At 49.0% G+C, this 22,424-nt stretch overlaps 1 protein-coding gene across 1 annotated transcript; it reads right to left on the bottom strand.

Annotated features, from left to right (window-relative positions):
* Positions 1-699: 699 nt before the first annotated feature.
* LOC144930016 (E3 ubiquitin-protein ligase TRIM39-like) lies at positions 700-15,673 on the bottom strand. The gene is given in 9 exon segments (XM_078851045.1): positions 700-2,289; positions 6,590-6,649; positions 10,243-10,358; positions 12,484-12,506; positions 12,816-13,046; positions 13,901-13,996; positions 15,153-15,591; positions 15,593-15,622; positions 15,624-15,673. Coding segments are annotated over 9 exon segments (1,557 nt in total). The 3' UTR covers positions 700-1,777.
* Between the last annotated feature and the right edge of the window lie 6,751 nt (positions 15,674-22,424).

Consider the following 22,424-nt stretch of genomic DNA (forward strand, 5'->3'; position numbering starts at 1 on the left):
GATGATTTAGTTGGGGTTGGTCCTGCTTTAAGCAGGGGATTGGATTAGATGACCTCCTGAGGTCTCTTCCAACCCTAATCTTCTACGATTCTATGAATGTTTGTTAGGTATATCTGGCTCTCGCTTTCCATCTCTAAACTCCCTCGCAAAGCTCCCTGATTTGCTAGCTCCTCTGGTAGTTAGGAGCTGCCTTTTAAAATTTCTGAGATAGTCCTGCCCCTTCATGAAGGCCTTCAAAAATCACAGCTGGGAAATTAAAGGGAAACAAGCCAACAGACCTTCTTGTAGGCTTCATTTACATTAAGTAAATGTCAGGCTTTAAAGCAGCTGAGAAGATCTTCAGTAACCAGAACATATGGGAAAATGTCCAAAAAATTGAAGCATAGTTCTTTTGAGGAACTAAAATGGCACAAATGTCCATGAACTAATGTATGAAATTAAAGAGTTACAGCTTCACTTTCAGTAACATTTTATAAGTCATCTCTCCCTCTCTCACACTCTCTCTTTCCTTCTCTCTTTACTTTCATTCTATCCATTTTTGCTCATAATCTTTTTTAGCTTTTGTTACCCACCCTGGTTTATTTCTGACTTCTCCATTCTCCTTTAGTCACTGTTAACTGATTATTTTTCTCTCATAGTCTCCATTCTGTCCCCCAATTTTACCCCTTCCCCATTTGCTCCCCCTGGGTGTTTCCCCTCTCAAGAATGTTTTCCTTTCACTCTATCCATTTCTGTTTTTCACCCTTTTTCTAGGACTCTCCCTTTATTCTTGCTTCCTCTGCTCCCTCTGGTTAAACCCACTCTGTCCCTGCTTCTTCCAGTGTTCATTCCCTCTGAAGCACCTGGCATTGGCCACTGCCGTAAGACAGGATACTGGGCTAGATGGACCTTTGGTCTGACCCAGTCTGGCCATTTTTATGTTCTTAATTCTCAGAAAATCATGAGATTGACACACCGCTCGCCCCCACCCCCCCAAAAAAAGAGATTTTTAAAGAAGATTCTATAATGGTTTCTGGTCTGTCTCTTGGTTTTTAATTTTCCCCTGCCTATCCCCTATATCTGTGTGACAAATAGAGACATCCCATATCTACAGAGGAATGTGACTTTGGCCCCTGTTGCAGGAGCTGTCACTGGGGGGCCCCAATGAGATCTAATTAAAGAGTTTTGTACAAAACGCTCCCTGCTGGTGTAGAGGTTCCAGCTTCTCTCTAAACCCCAAATCCCAATTAATTAATTCTCTATCCCTGCTGCCACCACATCTGCCTATCCCCCAGCCCAGCAATTACTTCTCCCACCAAAACCCTACATCCCTCCCTGCCCCGCAGTGACCCTCTGCTTCTCCTGCAGCTTTAATGGGTCTCCCTTTCTCTCTCCCCTCCCCCCCGCCTCCCAAAATCCCTGGTGCTGCAGAGATGGAGGGGGAGGAGATGGAATAAGGAACCAGAGGGTTGGGTACACAGGAGTCCTCCAGGGTCATAGAGACTAGCATGACTGTGGCTAGGGAAGCCCATTTTTTTAATTCCCCCCATGTATTAGTGACACTGTCTGACTGAAGATCCCCAGAGTCCTCCTGGACCATAGAAGATAGCGACAAACAGTCTAAATAGCGCCTTGGGCAATGAGATTGGCTTCTCCATCTTGATTACTTGCTTCTTTCTGTGGATTCACAGTCCAGACATGAGACCCCAAGGACCCTCCAGGGTCATAAAGACTGGAGTTTCCAAGGCTAGAGAGGCTGATATCAGGGTCCTCAGTGCAATATTCCACCCCCTGTGTCTCAGGGACACAGTCTGAGCTCGGACCCTGCCCCCACCCAGAGCCAGGGGTAGATTCTCTCCCCAGGGACAGAGGCTAGTGGGAAAGTGAAGATTGGGGCCTTGTTATCAGCATTGAAAAATGTCACTTGGCCCCATTCACAGTCCAGACAAACCTGGATCCTCCTGGGGACCTGGCTCAGGGGTAGTATGGTTGCAGGGGAGGTGAGAGCCTGGAACAGACCCAACCACTGCACAGCCCAGATCCCCACTTCAGGGTTAAAGCTGACTTCTCCCTTCCTCCTCACAGACTCTCTTGCCACTCCCACAGCCCAGAATCCTCTGTCCCCTACCTCCACATCCCAGCAATATATCCCTGAAGTGAATCCCTCAGAGCCCAGCACACAGGCCCAGGAGTCAAATCTCTCTGGATTGTTCGGCAGATGTTGCCTGGTGTCTCCCCATTTCACACTTTTCTGATCCTCAGACAGGATGAGTCGGGGATGAGCCGTGTCTGGATCCAGAATCACATTCACTACGGGAGAGAGAGAATCAGAGTTCAGCCCTGGGGGAATCTGGGACCATTTCTCACACTCCCTAACATCCCTGCTTGGCAGTTCCTCAACCTGTGTAATGGGATCCACTTCTGTACTTTCTCATTTGAATATAGAGCCTGCAGCTCCCTGCTCCCCAGCTGGGGCTGGTTCATTCCCAGCAACAGAGACTTGGCAAGGAAGGTAGCAAAAGCTTGTAATTAGGAGAGTCCTGTGGAGGCAGGTACCAACTTTGAACCCCAGAGGGAGTCTCCTCCCATAAATGCATCCTCCACTGCCAGGCCTGGGAGCAGAGATGAAGACACAGCACAGAGGAAGAGCCAATAGTTCAAGGCCAGTGAGCAGGAAGCAGGAGGTGGCAATGGGTGGGGCAGCCCCTTCCCAGCCCAGAGAGAAGGGAGGTCTGCAGGTGGCAGCACTAGAGAGACACCATCTCCCCAACCCACAAAGCAGCTGCAATGGCAGAGCCCAGCCCTGCCCAAAGGAGAAGAGCCATGGGGAACAGTCTGTCCCCCAGGTGAAATGGGGAAGGGTGTGACAACCAGGAGGCTCTCTCTCCTGACCACCTTGAAGGTAATATTGGAAAGGCTTGTCAATGTCAATACAAATTCTCAGATCACAATTAAGGTGGCTTTAGGGCCGGGCAGTGCAAGTGTCTCTGGTTATTGCAGTGTGGGAAAGTTGCTTTCATGGACATTTTCTGTTAATGGAAGGAAAAACTCCCCCAAAGCTCACCCTGGATGTGTGATCCCAGAGATCCTCCCTTCCCTGCTCTAGCTCAGGTGGGAAAGAGTCTGGAGGGGAAAAGGGTCACAGAGATTAGAGCACAGCGTCTCTGATTTACAACACCAGCCTGGGGAGCTGCTTCTCTCTCCTGAATGCCTGAGAATAAGCAGAGATGCCCTGGCAGTTCGTCCCCCTGGCTGCTGAGACTTTCTGTGGTGGCTGCTTTTTCCCTCCTTCCCAGCTGCATCTCCCTACTCTTCCACACCTTAGTGTGCAGGTGGTTGAAGCCCCCTTGGTGCATCAGAGGATAGCCCTGGATGGTACAACCAGACTCAGAACTAGAGTGACTGGATGGAGCCCACAGTGCTCAGCCAGTGCACGGGGCTGCCCACCCTACATGTCCCCTCTTTTGTGTTCCAGAAGGTGAGGACAATCTAGCCTCTTGCTTCTCTTGCTTTCCTCAACCAGGTCCCGTGAGAAGGTGTTTCCCATCCATCCCTCACAGCTGGCCCTCTGTAACTCATCATCGCCTCTTGCACCACAAGCCTCCCCAGCCACCTTTGACACGCCACCTGTATTGGCTGAAGGACATCCAGCTGGTCCACCTCTGTACCAGTCCCCGAGAACATCTGTACATGCTCATGCTCCACACCATCCACTTCCTTGCCTTTGTGTTCCATCCTGACTCCAAATGGTGGGACCTACAGGAGAGAAAATGAGGAATTGTGGTGGGCCAGCCTGCACTCCACTTTTGTTCCACAGCCCACTGGGGATATTAGGTGGTGTGTCAGCTTGCAGCCCCTTTTCCAGCTCTTTTTGAACCTCTTACTAAAGTTCTGGCTGCAATATTCCCTGCACCTCCTGATGTATACACACCCCATTTGTGACTTTGGAAAGTGGCAAGACCTCCTTATTAATCTCCTCCTGGTGATGGCCAAGATGGCCACACATCACTGCAGGAGGACAAATCTGGAGGGAGGGAGAAGTGCTCTGAGACTGTGGCATGTATATCCATTCCCTTTTAAAATCATGTCTCCAGGCACCGTTCCCCTGGGCAGTGTTCACTGACTCCTTAGACACCTTTGAGGAGCGATGGATGCTCTCTGGGGTTCTCTGCTTGGTGTCCCCTTCTGGCTCCCTCATTTTTAATTTCTGATCTCTCTCCTTGTCCTGGTTTCTCTTTCATTGTCCCAAATACTCCATGGTTTCTCCCCCTTAGTTGAGGGGACGGGCCTTTAGCTTTGGGAAGGCGTAGATCCACCATGTCCCAGTACATGCAAATAGCATCTCCCTGCTTTTCCTGCTGGAGCTTCTCCTCTGAGGGTTAGAGAGGAAGGTGAGAACCTGAAGTTGCAGGAAGGGGAGTTAGAGGAGGAAGGTAATAGATATAAACCTGGGGGAAGCTCTATACTGAGCCTGTCCTTCTCTCCCTGGCCTGGGAGAAGAGAAGGGGATGGGTATTGGGGATGATCCACTCAGGCCAGAGAGTGGCCCCTTCTCCAGCCCAGAGAGCAGGGAGGATGTGGCAACATCACAGAGGGACCATATCTCTAACAGAGGAGAAAGAGAGCAACTCAAATGGGAGATCTCAGCCCAGCCCAGCTGAAGAGAAAGATGGGATGCTGGTGAAGAGCAATCGGAGCGAGCCCCTCACATAGGGGAAAGGAAAAAAAGGTGGCAACCCATCTGAATTTAATATTTAAAGGGCTTACGGACATGTATGGAAATGCCAGGGTCAGCATTAATGACATATCTGTGTTGGTGAGGGAGTGTGTATCTACACAGCAGTTTAAGCCTGGGTCTGAGCCTGGGCTCAAGCCAAACCCTCATTATATCCACACTGCAAATATGCTAATCTAGGGCTCTGATCCAGAGTCCCAGGACCCTGCAGGTCTGGAGGGTCAGAGCCCATGTTAAACTGGAACCCGGGTCCAAGCCCTATTGGTTTCCTATGTGCATGCATCCGTGGCTTGACTTGGGTGTGGAAGTCTTCTGGGTGTATCCTATAGTTCCTGGAGGCGGAGGAGCAGTGCTACAGGCAGCCAGCACAGCATGCCAGACACAGCATTACTACCTGGCTGAGAGGTCCCCCTTCCTGCTCCTCCCACAGTGATGGTGGAAGTTTCTCCTCCATGGTGGTGCACGGAGCTTGCCTGGAGCAGGGAGCAAAGTTAGGAGGTGGGTCATCCTTCCCTCAGCCATACTGAGCTGAGAGCTCTGTCACTTCTTCTCCCTGCAGGGCAGCTGCTATGGTCCCTGCTCTGCTCACTGGCCCTTACTCCAGGCCCTCCTGCCCTCTCTTGGGCTGCAGGTGCAGGGCCACCTGGGCGGCATGCACTGTTAGGGTGGTCAGTGGGAGCCAGCACCAAAACTTCTCCGCAGCATCCCAGAGGTCTGGGGGTGTGGTGATGGCAGGGATAAGGGATTCCCCAGGGTTGCTGGAGCACACTGCATCCCAAGCCTTGGGGATGGATTTTTCCACTTTGCAGCAAGCAGCAGCCAGACTGGAATGTGTGTGTGTCTTCCCTCTGACACCTTCATTTTATATCAAACTTCAAAACAAACTGAAAAAAATCAAGCAAGCAAGCAAAAACTCCTCACCTTCATTGATCATCCTATTTGAAAAATTAAGAATTACAAAGTTTCACTGTAATAGTTTGACACCCTGGAGACTGATGTCCTCATTATCCTTAGGACAGGCACAGGGGCATGTTTTTTGCCAATGTGACCGAGCCTAGAGCTGGAGAACCCAGTTATCCGATTAGACAGTAATTCAGTATAATGCCCTCTCAAATGGAGACAGCCACCAAATGAGCTAATTATGCGGCGTATGTACTCATGTGCTCCTTACGGGCACCCGCGTCCCATCAATAGCACGGCCACAGTTAGGAAACAGGATTGGCAGTCGAGTTTCCCCCCAGTGCAGAAAATTCTTAACCTAGAGTTAAAATGCAATGTTGATGCTCAAGCCCAGGATTCCCTGACAAGAGGTCAGCTGACTCAAATCCCTTACGCTTACATTGCTATGTAGGCCTAGCCTCAGAGTGTTTGTTGGTCAGGGAGAGAGTTTCTGTTCGTCAGTGGGTGCAGGGACTCAACACTAAGGATGGTATCAGCATTGTTTGTGTGATTTCGGCTTGGGAGCTCTTAGTATTTCATGTTTCAGAGTAGCAGCCATGTTAGTCTGTATACGCAAAAAGAAAAGGAGTACTTGTGGCACCTTAGAGACTAACCAATTTATTTGAGCATAAGCTTTCGTGAGCTACAGCTCACTTCATCCGATGAAGTGAGCTGTAGCTCACGAAAGCTTATGCTCAAATAGATGAAGTGAGCTGTAGCTCAGAAAGCTTATGCTCAAATAAATTGGTTAGTCTCTAAGGTGCCACAAGTACTCCTTTTCTTTTAGTATTTCATGTTTTTGTTTTTATTTTTATTTTTAGGGGTGTGTGTCATGGTCAGTCTTGGTTTGGTTTGTACATTTATCTAGAAGTTCATGAAAATGTTTTCATGGGATTTTCCTCTTTATTTAATGATAATCTCCACCTGAAGTCTCACCTGGTCTGTGTGATCCTAAGGATTTCCCTCTTATTGTCTCCAGTTCAGATGGCAGAATGTCTGGAGGGGGAAAGGATAAGATAGACGATATTTCATGCTGTCATATTTGTGACATCCTCACTCTTAATTGACATAATTGTATTTTAATTAAGAGAGAAAAACAGTTGAAGAGAGACAGACACACCCCCAGATTTTTAACAAAGGCTAATATGAATCATCCTATTTTCTCTTTCATTCAAGCGTCTCAAATCAACAGAACCAATATCCATGAAGCCTCAGAACCACTCAAAGAGACACTATGTGGAAGACAGATTTTGTGTTTCCTCATCCTCCAAACCCAGCTGATTTCTCATTCTCCTTTTGCATTTTGTCATAAGCCAGGCCAGATCCTGCAAAGATTTTAGCATTAATGTAACTTTACAAACATTGGCCTCTTTCACATCAGTGGGATGCTGAGACTTTTCAGGATGAGGAGCCTGAATTGTGAGCTCTTTGGGTCTATTTACTCAGTATATGTACAGAGCTCAGCACAATGGGGCTTTCATTCTGCATAGACTGAAATACAAATAATATTAAAATTATTTCATAGATGCGGAAACTGAGTCAGGGAGAGAATTGGATCAATGGGCCTCATTCACCCCTGCACTGGTAAAGGGATGGGGGAAACAGTTTGTGGTTCTCCTATTCAGTAGCTGCTGGGGTCAGTGCAGACATTGGCACAGGCTGCGGAAGTCCGGAGGTCCAGCCTGAGTTGCACCTCTGGTCCAGTGGCCCCTAGATGACTTCTCCCGGAGGCAGTGTCAAAGGCACAGCTTTACCCTGGCCACACCCCATTATTCCTGCTCCACCCCTTCCTCCTCTGCCCAGCCCTCAACAACTCCACTCTATTCCCTGCTTTCCGGGGAACACTCCTTGAGCCTGCAGCTGCTGTGGAGGAGCTGGAGGCACAAGAGGCTCCTGTGCTGGGAGGATTCTCCTGGGTTTACACCTTCCCTACAGCCCCTTTGGCCCACACAAGCTGCCACACGGGGCCAGAGCACAATGGTGAGCTGAGTCCACATTTCAAAAGTGGCCTTAAATTGAGGATTTACATTTGGGTGCCAACCTTTAGGCCTTGTCTACATAGTTTTGTCGGCAAAAGGCAGCTTTCGTTGACAAAACAGTGGAGGTGTACACACTACAATGCACCTCTTGGTATCAAAACTCTCCTGCTTTACTGACAAAATATAACCACCTCAATGGGAGGCATAGAGATTTTTGCAGCAAAGTTAGATCAACAAAGTGTCAGTGTAGACACTGTGTTTGTTACGTTGCTGTAACTGGCCTCCGGAAGGTATCTCACGATGCCCACCGTAACCGCTCTGCTCACTGTTTGGAAATCTGCTGCCATTCATCCAGCTATGTAGACATGTGTCCCTCCCCTTTCAAAGCCCCAGGAAGTCCCCCATACACAATTTGTCTCTCTTTCTCACATACACACTCCCCACACACACAGTCTCTCACACGCTCCGCCAACACATGCTCTCTCTCTCTCACACACCCACCCACCCACACACACACACACACACCCTGTCACACATGCTTCCCCCAGACAAACACACACTTCTGTGGGCTTCTTCTATTACTGTTAGGGTTACCATATTTGAATATTCAAAAAAGAGGACACTATGGGGGGGGGTATTTGCTCGCCCCACCTGCCCCCACCCCAACTCCACCTCTTCCCCGCCCCCATTCCAACCCCTTCCCCAAAGTCCCCGACTCTGCCCCATTGGACCCCCCCCGCTGCTGGCTCCCTCGCCGCTCGCCTCTTCACTGCCCACCGCTGGCTCGCCGCTCGCCTCTTCACCCTCCCCGCCTGCCACTTGCCTCCTCACCCACCCACCAGCCAGCCACTGGCTCCCTCGCCGCTCGCCTCTTCACCACCATGCCCCACTCGCCTACTCACCCCTCCTGCCGCCGGTCGCTCTGGCTCCTAGGATCAGGGGCAGCCAAGGGGTCTCCACGTGCTGCACCCGCCACAAGCGTGAGCTCCGTGGCTCCCATTGGCCAGCACCAAAGAAAGGCACCAATGGGAGCTGCCGTAGCCATGGAGTGGGGCTTACAGGTGCCGGCAGCACGCAGAGAGCCCTCCCCCCCACCCCGACTCGACCCGACCCTAAGAGCCAGAGGCACCTTCCGGGGGGCGAGGTGGGGAGTCCCAGCGGTGCTTACCTGGGGCGGCTCCCAGGAAGCATCCGGAAGGTCCCTCTGGCTCCTAGGTTCGGGTCAGGTCGGGTCAGGGCGGGGGCGGAGGGCTCGCTGCCCGCTGCCGGCACCTGCAGGCCCTGCCCCCGCAGCTCTGATTGGGCAGGAGGCAGCACGTGGAGACCACCTCTGCCTCTGTGCCAAGGGGCCGCCCACACTGCAGGCTCCTGCCAGCGGGCAGGTGCCGGGAGCTGCCCCAGGAAGCGCCACCAGCCCCGGGACTTTGGTGTGTGTGGTGAGGTGAGCGGTCCCCAATATCGGGGCAAAGGGCGTCCCAACCGATGTGGCAAAATCCCAGACGTTTTTAGATATTTAAAAATTCCTCCCAGATGGTGATTGAAGAACCAAGAAGCTGGACATGTCCAGGAAAATACGGACGTATGGTAACCCTAATTACTATTCAGCAGTGTCAGTTTGGTCATATTATCAAGCGTTACTCTAAAAAGTGATCTAAGATGTGTAACTTTTCAGGCACACACAGAAATCATTACAAGGTTCATAGCACAGTGCAAAGAAACAATGCCAGGCTCAGCACACTACAGCAACACACGTTACTGTGGCTCAGTGTTAAAATGCTCCTTCAAGGCATCCTCCAGCCAAATAGCCCCCCATTGGGCTCCTCCTATAGCCTTGTGTTCAATACAAGCACAATACACAGCACAGCACAATACTGAACAGCAGGGTAGTATCCATGCTTTCTGACAGTGATGGCTGGGGTGCAGGTTGCCAGGGCAGTTGAAAAATAGCTGGCCATACAGTAGGATGCCCATGGAACAATGAGATTGAGAAACCTTCATCATGTGACTCTCTACCTGCCTGCATGAGGCATTGCAAACCCTTCACAAAGCACCTTCTGGCCAGGGGCACAGTGGATAGCTACCCAGAGTGCCCTGCTGTCTGTGTCAATGCAAAGCCACTATTGTGGATGTGCTTTGCCGACACAAGGAGCACAGTGTGGACATGCAACAGTGGTTTAATTATAGAAGTGGCTGTTTGTTGGCGTAACTGGAATCGACAAAACTCTGTAGTGTAGATAGAAAAGGCCTTAGGCACCTGGGGCCTGGAGTTCCTTGGTAATGGGCACCTGCAGATCCTACGGACTCCAGCTGCATGTGGGGCTGCTAAACAGCTCTGGAGCACATGCCCTGTAGTTCTGTAGTTGGAAGAGTGAAACTGAGGTACCCCAAATTTTGTACATTTTTACCTTAATGATTGTACCAAAGTTCACAGAGTGAAATAATGTGAAAGATCCTGGCACCTGGGCCCATACTTCATCTGCTCAGTTTGTCTGCTTTCTACTTGTTATTAAATAGGTACATAATCTAATTGAACCAGTTGCCCAGAGCCCATCTCCACCCATAGTCCCAGAGACACACCCTGGTTTCCTTTCCTAGATCCCTTCTCAGTACCTTTGAACTTCCACAGAATCTCCATTAGAGCAATATTTTGCTGGGAGAAATCACTGAGTCTCTTTTCCAGCTCAGGAGAAATCTCCACTGGCTGGAGGAACTTCCCCTTCTCGCACCTGGAGAGGAAGAATTTCATGATATTATGTTTCTTTTAGTGACTCATTATAATTCCTTGCTAGTGGAAGTTGCTGCTCTTATGGGCCTGGAGTTAGAATTCCTCCACTTCTCCTAGTCTCAGAGCAGGCACAGCACTGGCCATGGCAGTGCAACCTTTCCCTAAAGGCCCCATTAATATTCTTCATCTCTAGCCTGGACAGAGCAGATCTGTACATCAAAGGGAAATCATGTTTTCATGACCAATTCACTCCTTCGCCTCCATGCACTAATACTAGTATGTTCCCATATTTCATGCGCACAGTGCTATCGGATTGTTCTTTCAGGAACTAGATTGAAACCTCAGGGGCCCCCGCCCCCACCAGTTCCTTCCACACAGGTCTCCAAACAGTCCTGAGGTGGTAAAGGCTCTTGATTCCTGCTGTCCAGGGCATGATTGTAACCAGTGCCTTGAGCTGAAAGGCCCATATTGATCCTCAGGGTTCTGAGGCAGCCAATTCCCCAGGGATGTAATATCTCTAGGAAATACTGTAGGCCAGTCTTTCCCACTGAATAGATAATTCAAGAGTCCTGTGTAAAAGGCTGAGGATTAAATGCATAAATGGGAATTACATTCAGAATGTGACCTTGCCCCATATATTTTGCTGCAGTGCCCTGGGGAACTATAGTAAAGAACAGAATGATCAGATACATAGATGAACATGATTTGTTGGGGAAGAGTCAACATGGTTTTTGTAAAGGGAAATCATGCGTCACCAATCTACTAAAATTCTTTGAGGGGGTCAACAAACATGTGGATAAGGGGGATCCAGTGGATATAGTGTACTTAGTTTTTCAGAAAGCCTTTGATAAGATCCCTCACTACAGGCTCTTAAGCAAAGTAAGCTGTCATGGGATAAGACGGAAGGTCCTCTCATGGATTAGTAACTGATTAAAAGACAGGAAACAAAAGGTAGGAACAAATTATCAGTTTTCAGAATGGAGAGAGATAAATAGTGGTGTTCCCCAGGGGTCTGTACTGGGACCAGTCCTATTCAACGTATACATAAATGATCTGGAAAAAGGGGTAAACAGTGAGGTGGCAAAATTTGCAGATAATGCAAAACTACTCAAGATAGTTAAGTACAAAGCAGACTGTGAAGAGTTACAAAGGGATCTCACAAAACTGGGCGACTGGCTAAAAAATTTGGCAGATGAAATTCAATACTGATAAATGCAGAGTAATACATATTGGAAAACATAATCCCATCTATAGTTATAAAATGAGGGGGTCTAAATTAGCTGCTACCACTCAAGAAAGAGATCTTGGAGTCATTGTGGATAGTTCTCTGAAAATATCCACTCGATGTGCAGCGATAGTCAAAAAAGCTAACTATGTTGGGAATCATTAAGAAAGAGATAGATAATACAACAGAAAATATCACATTGCGTCTATATAAACCCATGCAAAATCTTGAATATTGCATGCAGACCTGGTCACCCCATCTCAAAAAAGGTTCAGAAAAGCACTACAAAAATGATTCTGGTTATAGAACAGCTTCCATATGAGGAGAGATTAATAAGACTGGGACATTTCATCTTAGAAAACAGATGGCTAAGAGGGGAGCTATGATAGAGGTCTATAAAATCATGACTGGTGTGGAGAGAGCAAATAAGGAAGTGTTATTTACTCCTTCTCATAACGAAAGAACTAGGGGGTCACCAAATGAAATTAATAGACAGCAGTTTTAAAACAAACAAAAGGAAGTATTTCTTCACACAACGCACAGTAAACCTGTGAAACTCTTTGCCAGAGGATGTTGTGAAGGCCAAGACACAAACAGGGTTCAAAAAAGAACTAGATAAGTTCATGGAGCATACGTCCATCAGTGGCTATAAACCAGCATGGTGTTCCTAGCCTGTGTTTGGCAGATGCTGGGAATGGTGACAGGGGATGGATCACTTGATGATAACCTGTTCTGTTCGTTCCCTCTGGGGCACCTGGCATTGGCTGCTGTTGGAAGACAGGATACTGGTCTGACCTAGTATGGCCATTCTTATATTTTTATGAAATGTAGAGTCAATACACTCTCCAAGCCCTTTCACAGCATCGTGAAGAATGAGGGGAAGTGAAATAGAGCCACATACCTGCTCAAGGTGCTTCTGACATCCTAGAGAGGAAAGAGACAGAAAAACAATTTTAGTCCCAAATGCTGCCCACTGGGGATCCCAGAGAAGGGATTTTGCAGATATGGGAAAGAGAGGCCCTGCCTTGGCCCTAGGGACATGGATTTGCTGAGTTAATGTCATCTCTAATATAAATGAGTCTGTAATTCTTCAAAGAGAAACAATAATTCACATTTCAGGAATGCACACACTGAATTACACTGTGAACTCTAACTGCTGGTCTCCAGTGCCCATGATTCAGGAGCTGTCCTGTCTCTGTGCTTGGATCAGGGATGTTTATAACTCAGTCTCACCTGCAGGAATTCACTTGCTGGCTTCTGACACTTCCCCTCCAGCTCACTGATCAAGTTGCTGAGACGGAAAATCTCCTCAGACATTTTAGTGACATTGTCATTCTGTATCTTCACAATCGCCTTTTCCAGATTTTCCAGCTGGCCCAGCAGGAGTTGCTCTTCTTCTTCTAGAAACTGCCGCAGTTGCTGAAATTCAGATACAACCTTCTGCCTCTTGTTTTGTGTCTGTATCTATTTTTTTTAAAAGAAAGGACAGGTAAGGGTTAGAGAGAGAGTCTAGGGTCCGTTCATGGAGTGCTGACTGTGCAGGAGAGAGAATTTCTTTGAAAATTCTGTGATGTCTAACACATGATTATACCCTGTCGTTAGTAGGGAGAGGGTTTTCTACCACTTTCCCATTTGTCCCTAATATTTTATCATGGGATGTTTCTATGTCTGACATAGTCAGCACACTGTGTTAAGCCAGACCCAGAGCAGCAGCCAGCAGGACTGAGCACTACATTAACAGAGATGCGAGGGGAGAGAAATAATTAACAATGCAAGAAATGTCTGCAGATTCAGGCAGACAGCACTGCACGAGACATAGTCTGCTCACCTTGGGAGGAGTTTTGTGAAAGACACAAGGGCTAGAAATTAACTCATTAATTGGAATGGAAGCTTAGATTCTACAGAATATGATGTGGTCCTGCTCCTGAGAGAGGATTTCTCAGGGCCGGTTTGTGTAGGTGTGCGAAGACACAGGACTCTAACACAGACATCCATGCTCATGAAGAAACACAAAGCCCACATTCCCCAAGTCCATGGAGGAAGCTGCCTACAAACAGATGTCCTACCAGGTGCACCTGAAAAGCGAAGCCAAGGGGCCTGGCCCATCCACTTTTCACCACAGACCCAGCCCTCTCCCCCTCCTCTTCTCGCCGAGGTCCAGCCCCCCGGCCAGGCTGGAAACTGGAGCCCAGCCAGGGTAAGAGAGGCCCAGGGAGCCCAGGCTGCTGGGAAAAGCCATGGGTGGGGGGTCCCAAGACCAGATTCCTAACAGATGGTCCACTGCAAGTCCCTGCAAGTTAATAACAATGGGCACCTACCAGATACTCCAGGCTTTTCCCCTCTCCAGTCACTTTAAATCTCAGAAGCTTTTCTCTCTCTTCCTTCAGAATCTCCAAATGGGCCTGAATCTTTTCCTGAAGAAACAGAAATGATGTTGGGAGGTTTCATTTTGAGAGTGCTTGGGGTGGGGTGGGGGGTTTCCATGTCAAACCGAAGACTCTGTAGGTGACTGTCAACCCTACCAGGTTTATGACATCAGTAACACCAAGGAAATGAAACCTCATTAACAGAGACAGGGAGTGTTTTATATTGAGACTGTTTTGAATGATTTGTCCCCTTTCTCCATAGAATTAAACCAGTAAGAAACTGGAGTCACATGATGGTGAATCAATTAACCTGTTTTTGAGAAGGTTTAACTCACAAAATGATACAAATCCCAGGTGTTATATGCAGTGTTGTATTTGTGTTGGTCGTGGGATAGTAGGTGTTAATGGGCCATGGTGGGGAACAAATAAATCTATTTTTGAGAAGGTTTAGCTTACTTTGTGATACAAACAACAGGAACTACCAGGACTATTGAACTTCAGCCCTGAACCCCTGGGGAGCATACTGGTTGGGCAGAACTTGCTTAAGCACTAAAGCAAACCCTACTAGAGATGCTGATTAGTGTTAAGAATGGCTGGAGTTTGACTTAGTGCTGTTCTAAACCCTTTCAGTGGCAATGGCCGCTGTGTAGTTACCCAGCGTCCCTGGAAAAGTGTCCAGAAGCAGTGGCTTCTGGAAGATTTCAAAAGGCTGCACTGTAGGACTAATGGAACCATTCTGGCTGGTCCTTGCCCACATACACAATAAAACACTTCAGACTGGCACAGGACAGCTCTTCCCAGGTTAGTTTTGCGGCAACCCAGGCTAATGCCCATGGTGTTCGGCATGGACCTACGCTGTCTGGAGCCCTTTTGTGTGTGGACTCAAGCTGCTTGGGGTCCACACAGGGTTTAGCACAGTGACCTCCTCTAATGCAGGCTGGCATCTGAATTTAATCCCTTACGGAGGAACACAGGAATTCAGAATCCCAGTGGGAAACCTCATCTCCCTGCTGGGCCTGAGGCCTTTATTAAGGAGTTGCTATATAATTTTTCATACATTTTTTTTCTTCACAGGGCTGAATGATGCAGATACATCAATAGCTGTAGGAGAGAGAGAATATGTGTGACTGGCAACTTGTGATTAAATGAACCTGCAACTAACATTCAAAATTATTTCCCATTAGGCTGGAGAGAAGTTCCCTACCTTGTATTCCTGGGCAGCCTCCTCTATGGGAACCACAGCGTGAGCTCTGTGAGCCTGGGATCTGTCACACACCACACAGATGGGGGTTTGGTCCTCTTCACAGAACAGTTTGAGAGGCTCCTGGTGCTCATCACACACACTATCCCTTCCTGACCCTGTTCCTGCCTGGAAACTCAGCTGTTTGGCTATTTCTACAACATTTGCCAGCTGCCTGTTTGGCCTGAGGTTTCTCTGCTGAGCAGTTTCTCTGCACTGAGGGCAGGATACTTCCGAGTCAGATCCCTCCCAGCACCGGCTGATGCAGCCTCGACAGAAATTGTGCCCACAGTCTATAATCACTGGGTCTTGAAAATATTCCAGACAGATGGGACAACTAGCTTCATCCTGGAGACTTTCCATGGGGTTTTCTGCGGCCATGGCTCCCTCTGGACAGTGTAAGTGTAAGCTTCACTTTCCTGAGCTCAGAAATATGCCCCTCCTGCAAAAACAACTGGGTGTTTCCCTACCTGGCACTGACTCATGCGGTTTGGTGAGCTGGAAGGTGCCAGCTGGTAACATTATAGCCCCAGAGGCTTTTCTGAAAAATGAACCACTAGGGCTCTGGTGCTGCAACCAGCCCCCCTGTGCTGGTGTGGAGGGTCACTGGGGCTTCACAAAGACACCAATGTCCACCTGTGATGGTGAGCTTGCAGAAGCAGGGTCTGTGTGTTTAAGGAAGGAAATTGTTAAATTCACAGGCTAAAAACTTGGTTAAGTTGGAGTGTTTCCAAGGACTGATTCTCATGCACGCTAAGACTGTTCTGGTTCAGTGTAAAAGGGCCTTGCAGTGTTGCCAACCTTCAGGATTTTTTCATGAGCTTCATGACAGTTGATGTGTTTGTTAGAACCCCAAGCTCCCGGAAGCTTGTGATTAGGTGAGACTCTGGCAACTTCTATCTAAGCAGAGCCCTTATGCCTACAGCCCTCATAATGTACAAGAAAGTTTTAACATAGTGTTATTCCCCACCAACCTGGGCCCTGACCATGTTCCAGGCACAAGCCATTTTTGCTCAGGTCAGAATTCAGGATTTGCTTTACATTGTGAGTGAGATGAACACACTCAGTGTTGTGTGTAGAACTCTTCTGTCAAAGGCACTTACCTGGGATGGGGCAGTGTCCTATTGCCAGTGAATGATTTTAGAAGTGTGTAGCCAGGAATGGGGTAGGTATTCTCTTTAAATCTATATTTCCTTCTATGAAGGAGAAGAGAAAGTGCCGACTGGCACAGCAGGGATTAAAGAAAACCTTTGGGTTCAGCTAGCCCTGCCCCGCTATACCTGCAGCCAATGCCAGGCCTGGAGGGAGGAGAAAAGAAGGGAGCCGGCTCAGCCAGGGGATGACTGGTGAGGGGGCAGGAGCTCCCTGTTTGCCTGCCTGAAGGGACGGAGTAGCGACTTGCCAGCCAACGCAGCCACTGGAGGCAAGTAAGCCAAGGGGAGCCTGCAGATAAGCCCCAACTGTGGGGCAACTGGACTAGTGGGGCTGTGCCCCAAACTAAAGAGACTTTAGAAGGAAGCAGCCCGAGGAAACTGGTTTTGAAGCCCCCCCCTGCCCCCCCGACAGGGAGAGAGACTCATCTCCCCTGTTTAGGGGTTGAACCACACAGGGCCCTGGGCTGGGACCTGATGGAGGGGGGGTGTGGCCCAGATCCCCCTAAGTCCCCTTTGTGCAACTAACTAGCCACTAGTTCATCTGGCCATTGAAGGCTCTATCACACCTTGCTTTTAAAGATTGGGGCTAGGGTGGCCAGGACTTGGCGTAGCTGAGGCTGCCCAGTGCTGGGGGGCCTCAGGCACCGAGGCCATGCCGCTTGCTACTTGGGGGAGGGAGGGGAACGGAGGTGCTGAGGTGGCCTGTCCTGTGCGTGGGGTGGTCAGGGCGGGGGGTGGTGGTGGTTGCATGCCACCCGCCCTGTGCTGGGGGCCTGGGGGGGCACGCACCGCCTGCCCACCCTGTGCTGTGGGGTGGGGGAGCACATGCCGCCTGCTCTCCCTGTGCTCTGGGTTGGGGGGGGGCTGGCAGACATGGAGAGGGGGGCTTCGGCAGGGGAAGGGGGTGAGTCCGAGGGGAAGGGGAGTGGGGCTGGCCGGAAGGGGGGTGAAGAGGGGCAGGGGGCTCTGAGAGCCAGAGGGCACTGAGGGGTTAACAGCGATGTGTGAGGGGGCAGGAGGGTGGTGAACAGGGATGCACGGGGCAGGATGGGGCCATGGAGATGTGGGCTGCTGAAGGGATGCTGAGGGAATACTCAGGAATCAGGGGGTGGGGGAGAATTCTGGGGCTCAGGGGAACAGAGCTGGAATAGAGGGAAACTCTGAGTGGCGGGATAAAGAGAAGGAAAGGGTGGGATGTGTGGAGAGGGGCTGTGGGGAGGCTGGAGGGAGAATATGAGAGCAAGCTGAGACTGGCTGGAGAAGGGAGAGCCGGAGGATAGAAGGGAGGGGGATGGTGAGAGATAAAATAGCAGCTCCCCCAGCCCATGGGGTAGGAGAGGGGTAGGGGGGAATCTTTTCCCCTAGAAATGGTCAAACAAGCAGGGGGGGAAGGGTGGGCAGTGGACTTCCCCCAAGGGCTCAGAATTCACTAGGCAAATATCCCGCCCCCCTCCACACACACACACACACACCCTGCTCCCAATTTACTCTTTGATTTTTTTCAGACAGACAGTCTCATTATTTGAGAGTCCAACTCCTGAATGTTAAATGTTTGGGGTTGACAGGACAGAACAGGGCCCTGCTCTGACTGATGTGCAGGATTCTGGGTCAAACCAAAGTCACTGCTAGCAACAGCAGGCAGGGAGTCCAACTGGTATTTATTTTGGTTTGGTTCAGTTCAGGTTAAGTTGCATTAAATATGTTCAGTTTCATCGATGGTTCAAGCCACCCAAAGAAACAAAAGTAAAAGTTCAGTTACATGTTCAAATCCTAATCCATGAGATGCTATGTCCTGAGGTTGGGAGTTCCACGACCACCACTCCCAAGAGGAGAAGGCGGGTGGTGGTGGTCGGGGACTCTCTCCTCCGGGGGACTGAGTCATCTATCTGCCGCCCTGACCGGGAAAACCGAGAAGTCTGCTGCTTGCCAGGGGCTAAGATTCGCGATGTGACGGAGAGACTGCCGAGACTCATCAAGCCCTCGGATCGCTACCCCTTCCTGCTTCTCCACGTGGGCACCAATGATACTGCCAAGAATGACCTTGAGCGGATCACTGCGGACTATGTGGCTCTAGGAAGAAGGATAAAGGAGTTGGAGGCGCAAGTGGTGTTCTCGTCCATCCTCCCCGTGGAAGGAAAAGGCCTAGGTAGGGACCGTCGAATCGTGGAAGTCAACGAATGGCTATGCTGGTGGTGTCGGAGAGAAGGCTTTGGTTTCTTTGACCATGGGATGGTGTTCCATGAAGGAGGAGTGCTGGGCAGAAACGGGCTCCATCTTACGAAGAGAGGGAAGAGCATCTTTGCCAGCAGGCTGGCTAACCTAGTGAGGAGGGCTTTAAACTAGGTTCACCGGGGGAAGGAGACCAAAGCCCTAAGGGAAGTGGGAAAGCGGGATACCGGGAGGAAGCACAGGCAGGAATGTCTGTGAGGGGAGGGCTCCTGCCTAATACTGGGAATGAGGGGCGATCAACAGGTTATCTCAAGTGCTTATATACAAATGCACAAAGCCTTGGAAACAAGCAGGGAGAACTGGAGGTCCTGGTGATGTCAAGGAACTATGACGTGATCGGAATAACAGAGACTTGGTGGGATAACTCACACGACTGGAGTACTGTCATGGATGGTTATAAACTGTTCAGGAAGGACAGGCAGGGCAGAAAAGGTGGGGGAGTAGCACTGTATGTAAGGGAGCAGTATGACTGCTCAGAGCTCCGGTACGAAACTGCAGAAAAACCTGAGTGTCTCTGGATTAAGTTTAGAAGTGTGTGCAACAAGAGTGATGTAGTGGTTGGAGTCTGCTATAGACCACCGGACCAGGGGGATGAGGTAGATGAGGCTTTCTTCCGGCAGCTCATGGAAGCTACTAGATCGCATGCCCTGATTCTCATGGGTGACTTTAATTTTCCTGATATCTGCTGGGAGAGCAATACAGCAGTGCATAGACAATCCAGGAAGTTTTTGGAAAGCGTAGGGGACAATTTCCTGGCGCAAGTGCTAGAGGAGCCAACTAGGGGGGGCGCTTTTCTTGACCTGCTGCTCACAAACTGGGTAGAATTAGTGGGGGAAGCAAAAGTGGATGGGAATCTGGGAGGCAGTGACCATGAGTTGGTTGAGTTCAGGATCCTGACGCAGGGAAGAAAGGTAAGCAGCAGGATACGGACCTTGGATTTCAGGAAAGCAGACTTCGACTCCCTCAGGGAACGGATGGCCAGGATCCCCTGGGGGACTAACTTGAAGGGGAAAGGAGTCCAGGAGAGCTGGCTGTATTTCAAGGAATCCCTGTTGAAGTTCCAGGGACAAACCATCCCAATGAGTCGAAAGAATAGTAAATATGGCAGGCGACCAGCTTGGCTTTATGGTGAAATCCTAGCGGATCTTAAACATAAAAAAGAAGGTTACAAGAAGTGGAAGAAGAAAAGGAGTACTTGTGGCACCTTAGAGACTAACCAATTTATTTGAGCATGAGCTTTCGTGAGCTACAGCTCACTTCATCAGATGTTTACCGTGGAAACTGCAGCAGACTTTATATACACACAGAAATCATGAAACAATACCTCCTCCCACCCCACTGTCCTGCTGGTAATAGCTTATCTAAAGTGATCAACAGGTGGGCCATTGCTGGAAATGGCCCACCTGTTGATCACTTTAGATAAGCTATTACCAGCAGGACAGTGGGGTGGGAGGAGGTATTGTTTCATGATTTCTGTGTGTATATAAAGTCTGCTGCAGTTTCCACGGTAAACATCTGATGAAGTGAGCTGTAGCTCACGAAAGCTCATGCTCAAATAAATTGGTTAGTCTCTAAGGTGCCACAAGTACTCCTTTTCTTTTTGCGAATACAGACTAACACGGCTGTTCCTCTGAAAGAAGTGGAAGGTTGGACTTATGACCAGGGAAGAGTATAAAAATATTGCTCGGGCATGTAGGAATGATATCAGGAGGGCCAAATCGCACCTGGAGCTGCAGCTAGCCAGAGATGTTAAGAGTAACAAGAAGGGTTTCTTCAGGTATGTTGGCAACAAGAAGAAAGCCAAGGAATGTGTGGGCCCCTTACTGAATGAGGGAGGCAACCTAGTGACAGAGGATGTGGAAAAAGCTAATGTACTCAATGCTTTTTTTGCCTCTGTCTTCACTAACAAGGTCAGCTCAAAGACTGCTGCGCTGGGCATCACAAAATGCAGAAGAGATGGCCAGCCCTCTGTGGAGATAGAGGTGGTTAGGGACTATTTAGAAAAGCTGGCCGTGCACAAGTCCATGGGGCCGGACGAGTTGCATCCGAGAGTGCTGAAGGAATTGGCGGCTGTGATTGCAGAGCCATTGGCCATTATCTTTGAAAACTCGTGGCGAACCGGGGAAGTCCCGGATGACTGGAAAAAGGCTAATGTAGTGCCAATTTTAAAAAAGGGAAGAAGGAGGATCCTGGGAACTACAGGCCAGTCAGCCTCACCTCAGTCCCTGGAAAAATCATGGAGCAGGTCCTCAAAGAATCAATCCTGAAGCACTGCATGAGAGGAAAGTGATCAGGAACAGCCAGCATGGATTCACCAAGGGAAGGTCATGTCTGACTAATCTAATCGCCTTTTATGATGAGATTACTGGTTCTGTGGATGAAGGGAAAGCAGTGGATGTATTGTTTCTTGACTTTAGCAAAGCTTTTGACACGGTCTCCCACAGTATTCTTGTCAGCAAGTTAAGGAAGTATGGGCTGGATGAATGCACTATAAGGTGGGTAGAAAGCTGGCTAGATTGTCGGGCTCAACGGGTAGTGATCAATGGCTCCATGTCTAGTTGGCAGCCGGTATCAAGTGGAGTGCCCCAAGGGTCGGTCCTGGGGCCGGTTTTGTTCAATATCTTCATAAATGATCTGGAGGATGGTGTGGATTGCACTCTCAGCAAATTTGCGGATGATACTAAACTGGGAGGAGTGGTAGATACGCTGGAGGGGAGGAATAGGATACAGAAGGACCTAGACAAATTGGAGGATTGGGCCAAAAGAAATCTGATGAGGTTCAATAAGGATAAGTGCAGGGTCCTGCACTTAGGACGGAAGAACCCAATGCACCGCTACAGACTAGGGACCGAATGGCTAGGCAGCAGTTCTGCGGAAAAGGACCTAGGGGTGACAGTGGACGAGAAGCTGGATATGAGTCAGCAGTGTGCCCTTGTTGCCAAGAAGGCCAATGGCATTTTGGGATGTATAAGTAGGGGCATAGCGAGCAGATCGAGGGACGTGATCGTTCCCCTCTATTTGACATTGGTGAGGCCTCATCTGGAGTACTGTGTCCAGTTTTGGGCCCCACACTTCAAGAAGGATGTGGATAAATTGGAGAGAGTCCAGCGAAGGGCAACAAAAATGATTAGGGGACTGGAACACATGACTTATGAGGAGAGGCTGAGGGAGCTGGGATTGTTTAGCCTGCAGAAGAGAAGAATGAGGGGGGATTTGATAGCTGCTTTCAACTACCTGAAAGGGGGTTCCAAAGAGGATGGCTCTAGACTGTTCTCAATGGTAGCAGATGACAGAACGAGGAGTAATGGTCTCAAGTTGCAGTGGGGGAGGTTTAGATTGGATATTCGGAAAAACTTTTTCACTAAGAGGGTGGTGAAACACTGGAATGCGTTACCTAGGGAGGTGGTAGAATCTCCTTCCTTAGAGGTTTTTAAGGTCAGGCTTGACAAAGCCCTGGCTGGGATGATTTAACTGGGAATTGGTCCTGTTTCGAGCAGGGGGTTGGACTTGATGACCCTCTGGGGTCCCTTCCAACCCTGATATTCTATGATTCTATGATTCTATTTAAATCTCTGTGGAGATAACTTGAAAAAACAGAGCTGCAACTGAAAACTGTTTTAATTTTTGACCATTTATTTATTTTTTAACTTAAACTTTACATGAATTTTCCTAGTGTTTTTGTGTTGTTAAATAAACATCATTTTTTTGATGAACAATTTGGTTGAAAAACCTAAAATAACATCTTGAAACATTTGGTTTGTGAAATTGGACCTCTGCAGTAAAAAGATACCTTTGAGGTCTGGAAATTTTCTTTTAAGACTCACTTTTGTTGCTGGAACTGCTGGTACAATTT

The sequence above is a fragment of the Lepidochelys kempii genome, unplaced genomic scaffold (assembly GCF_965140285.1).
Source record: "Lepidochelys kempii isolate rLepKem1 unplaced genomic scaffold, rLepKem1.hap1 scaffold_242, whole genome shotgun sequence".
Classification (NCBI taxonomy): Eukaryota; Metazoa; Chordata; order Testudines; family Cheloniidae; genus Lepidochelys; species Lepidochelys kempii.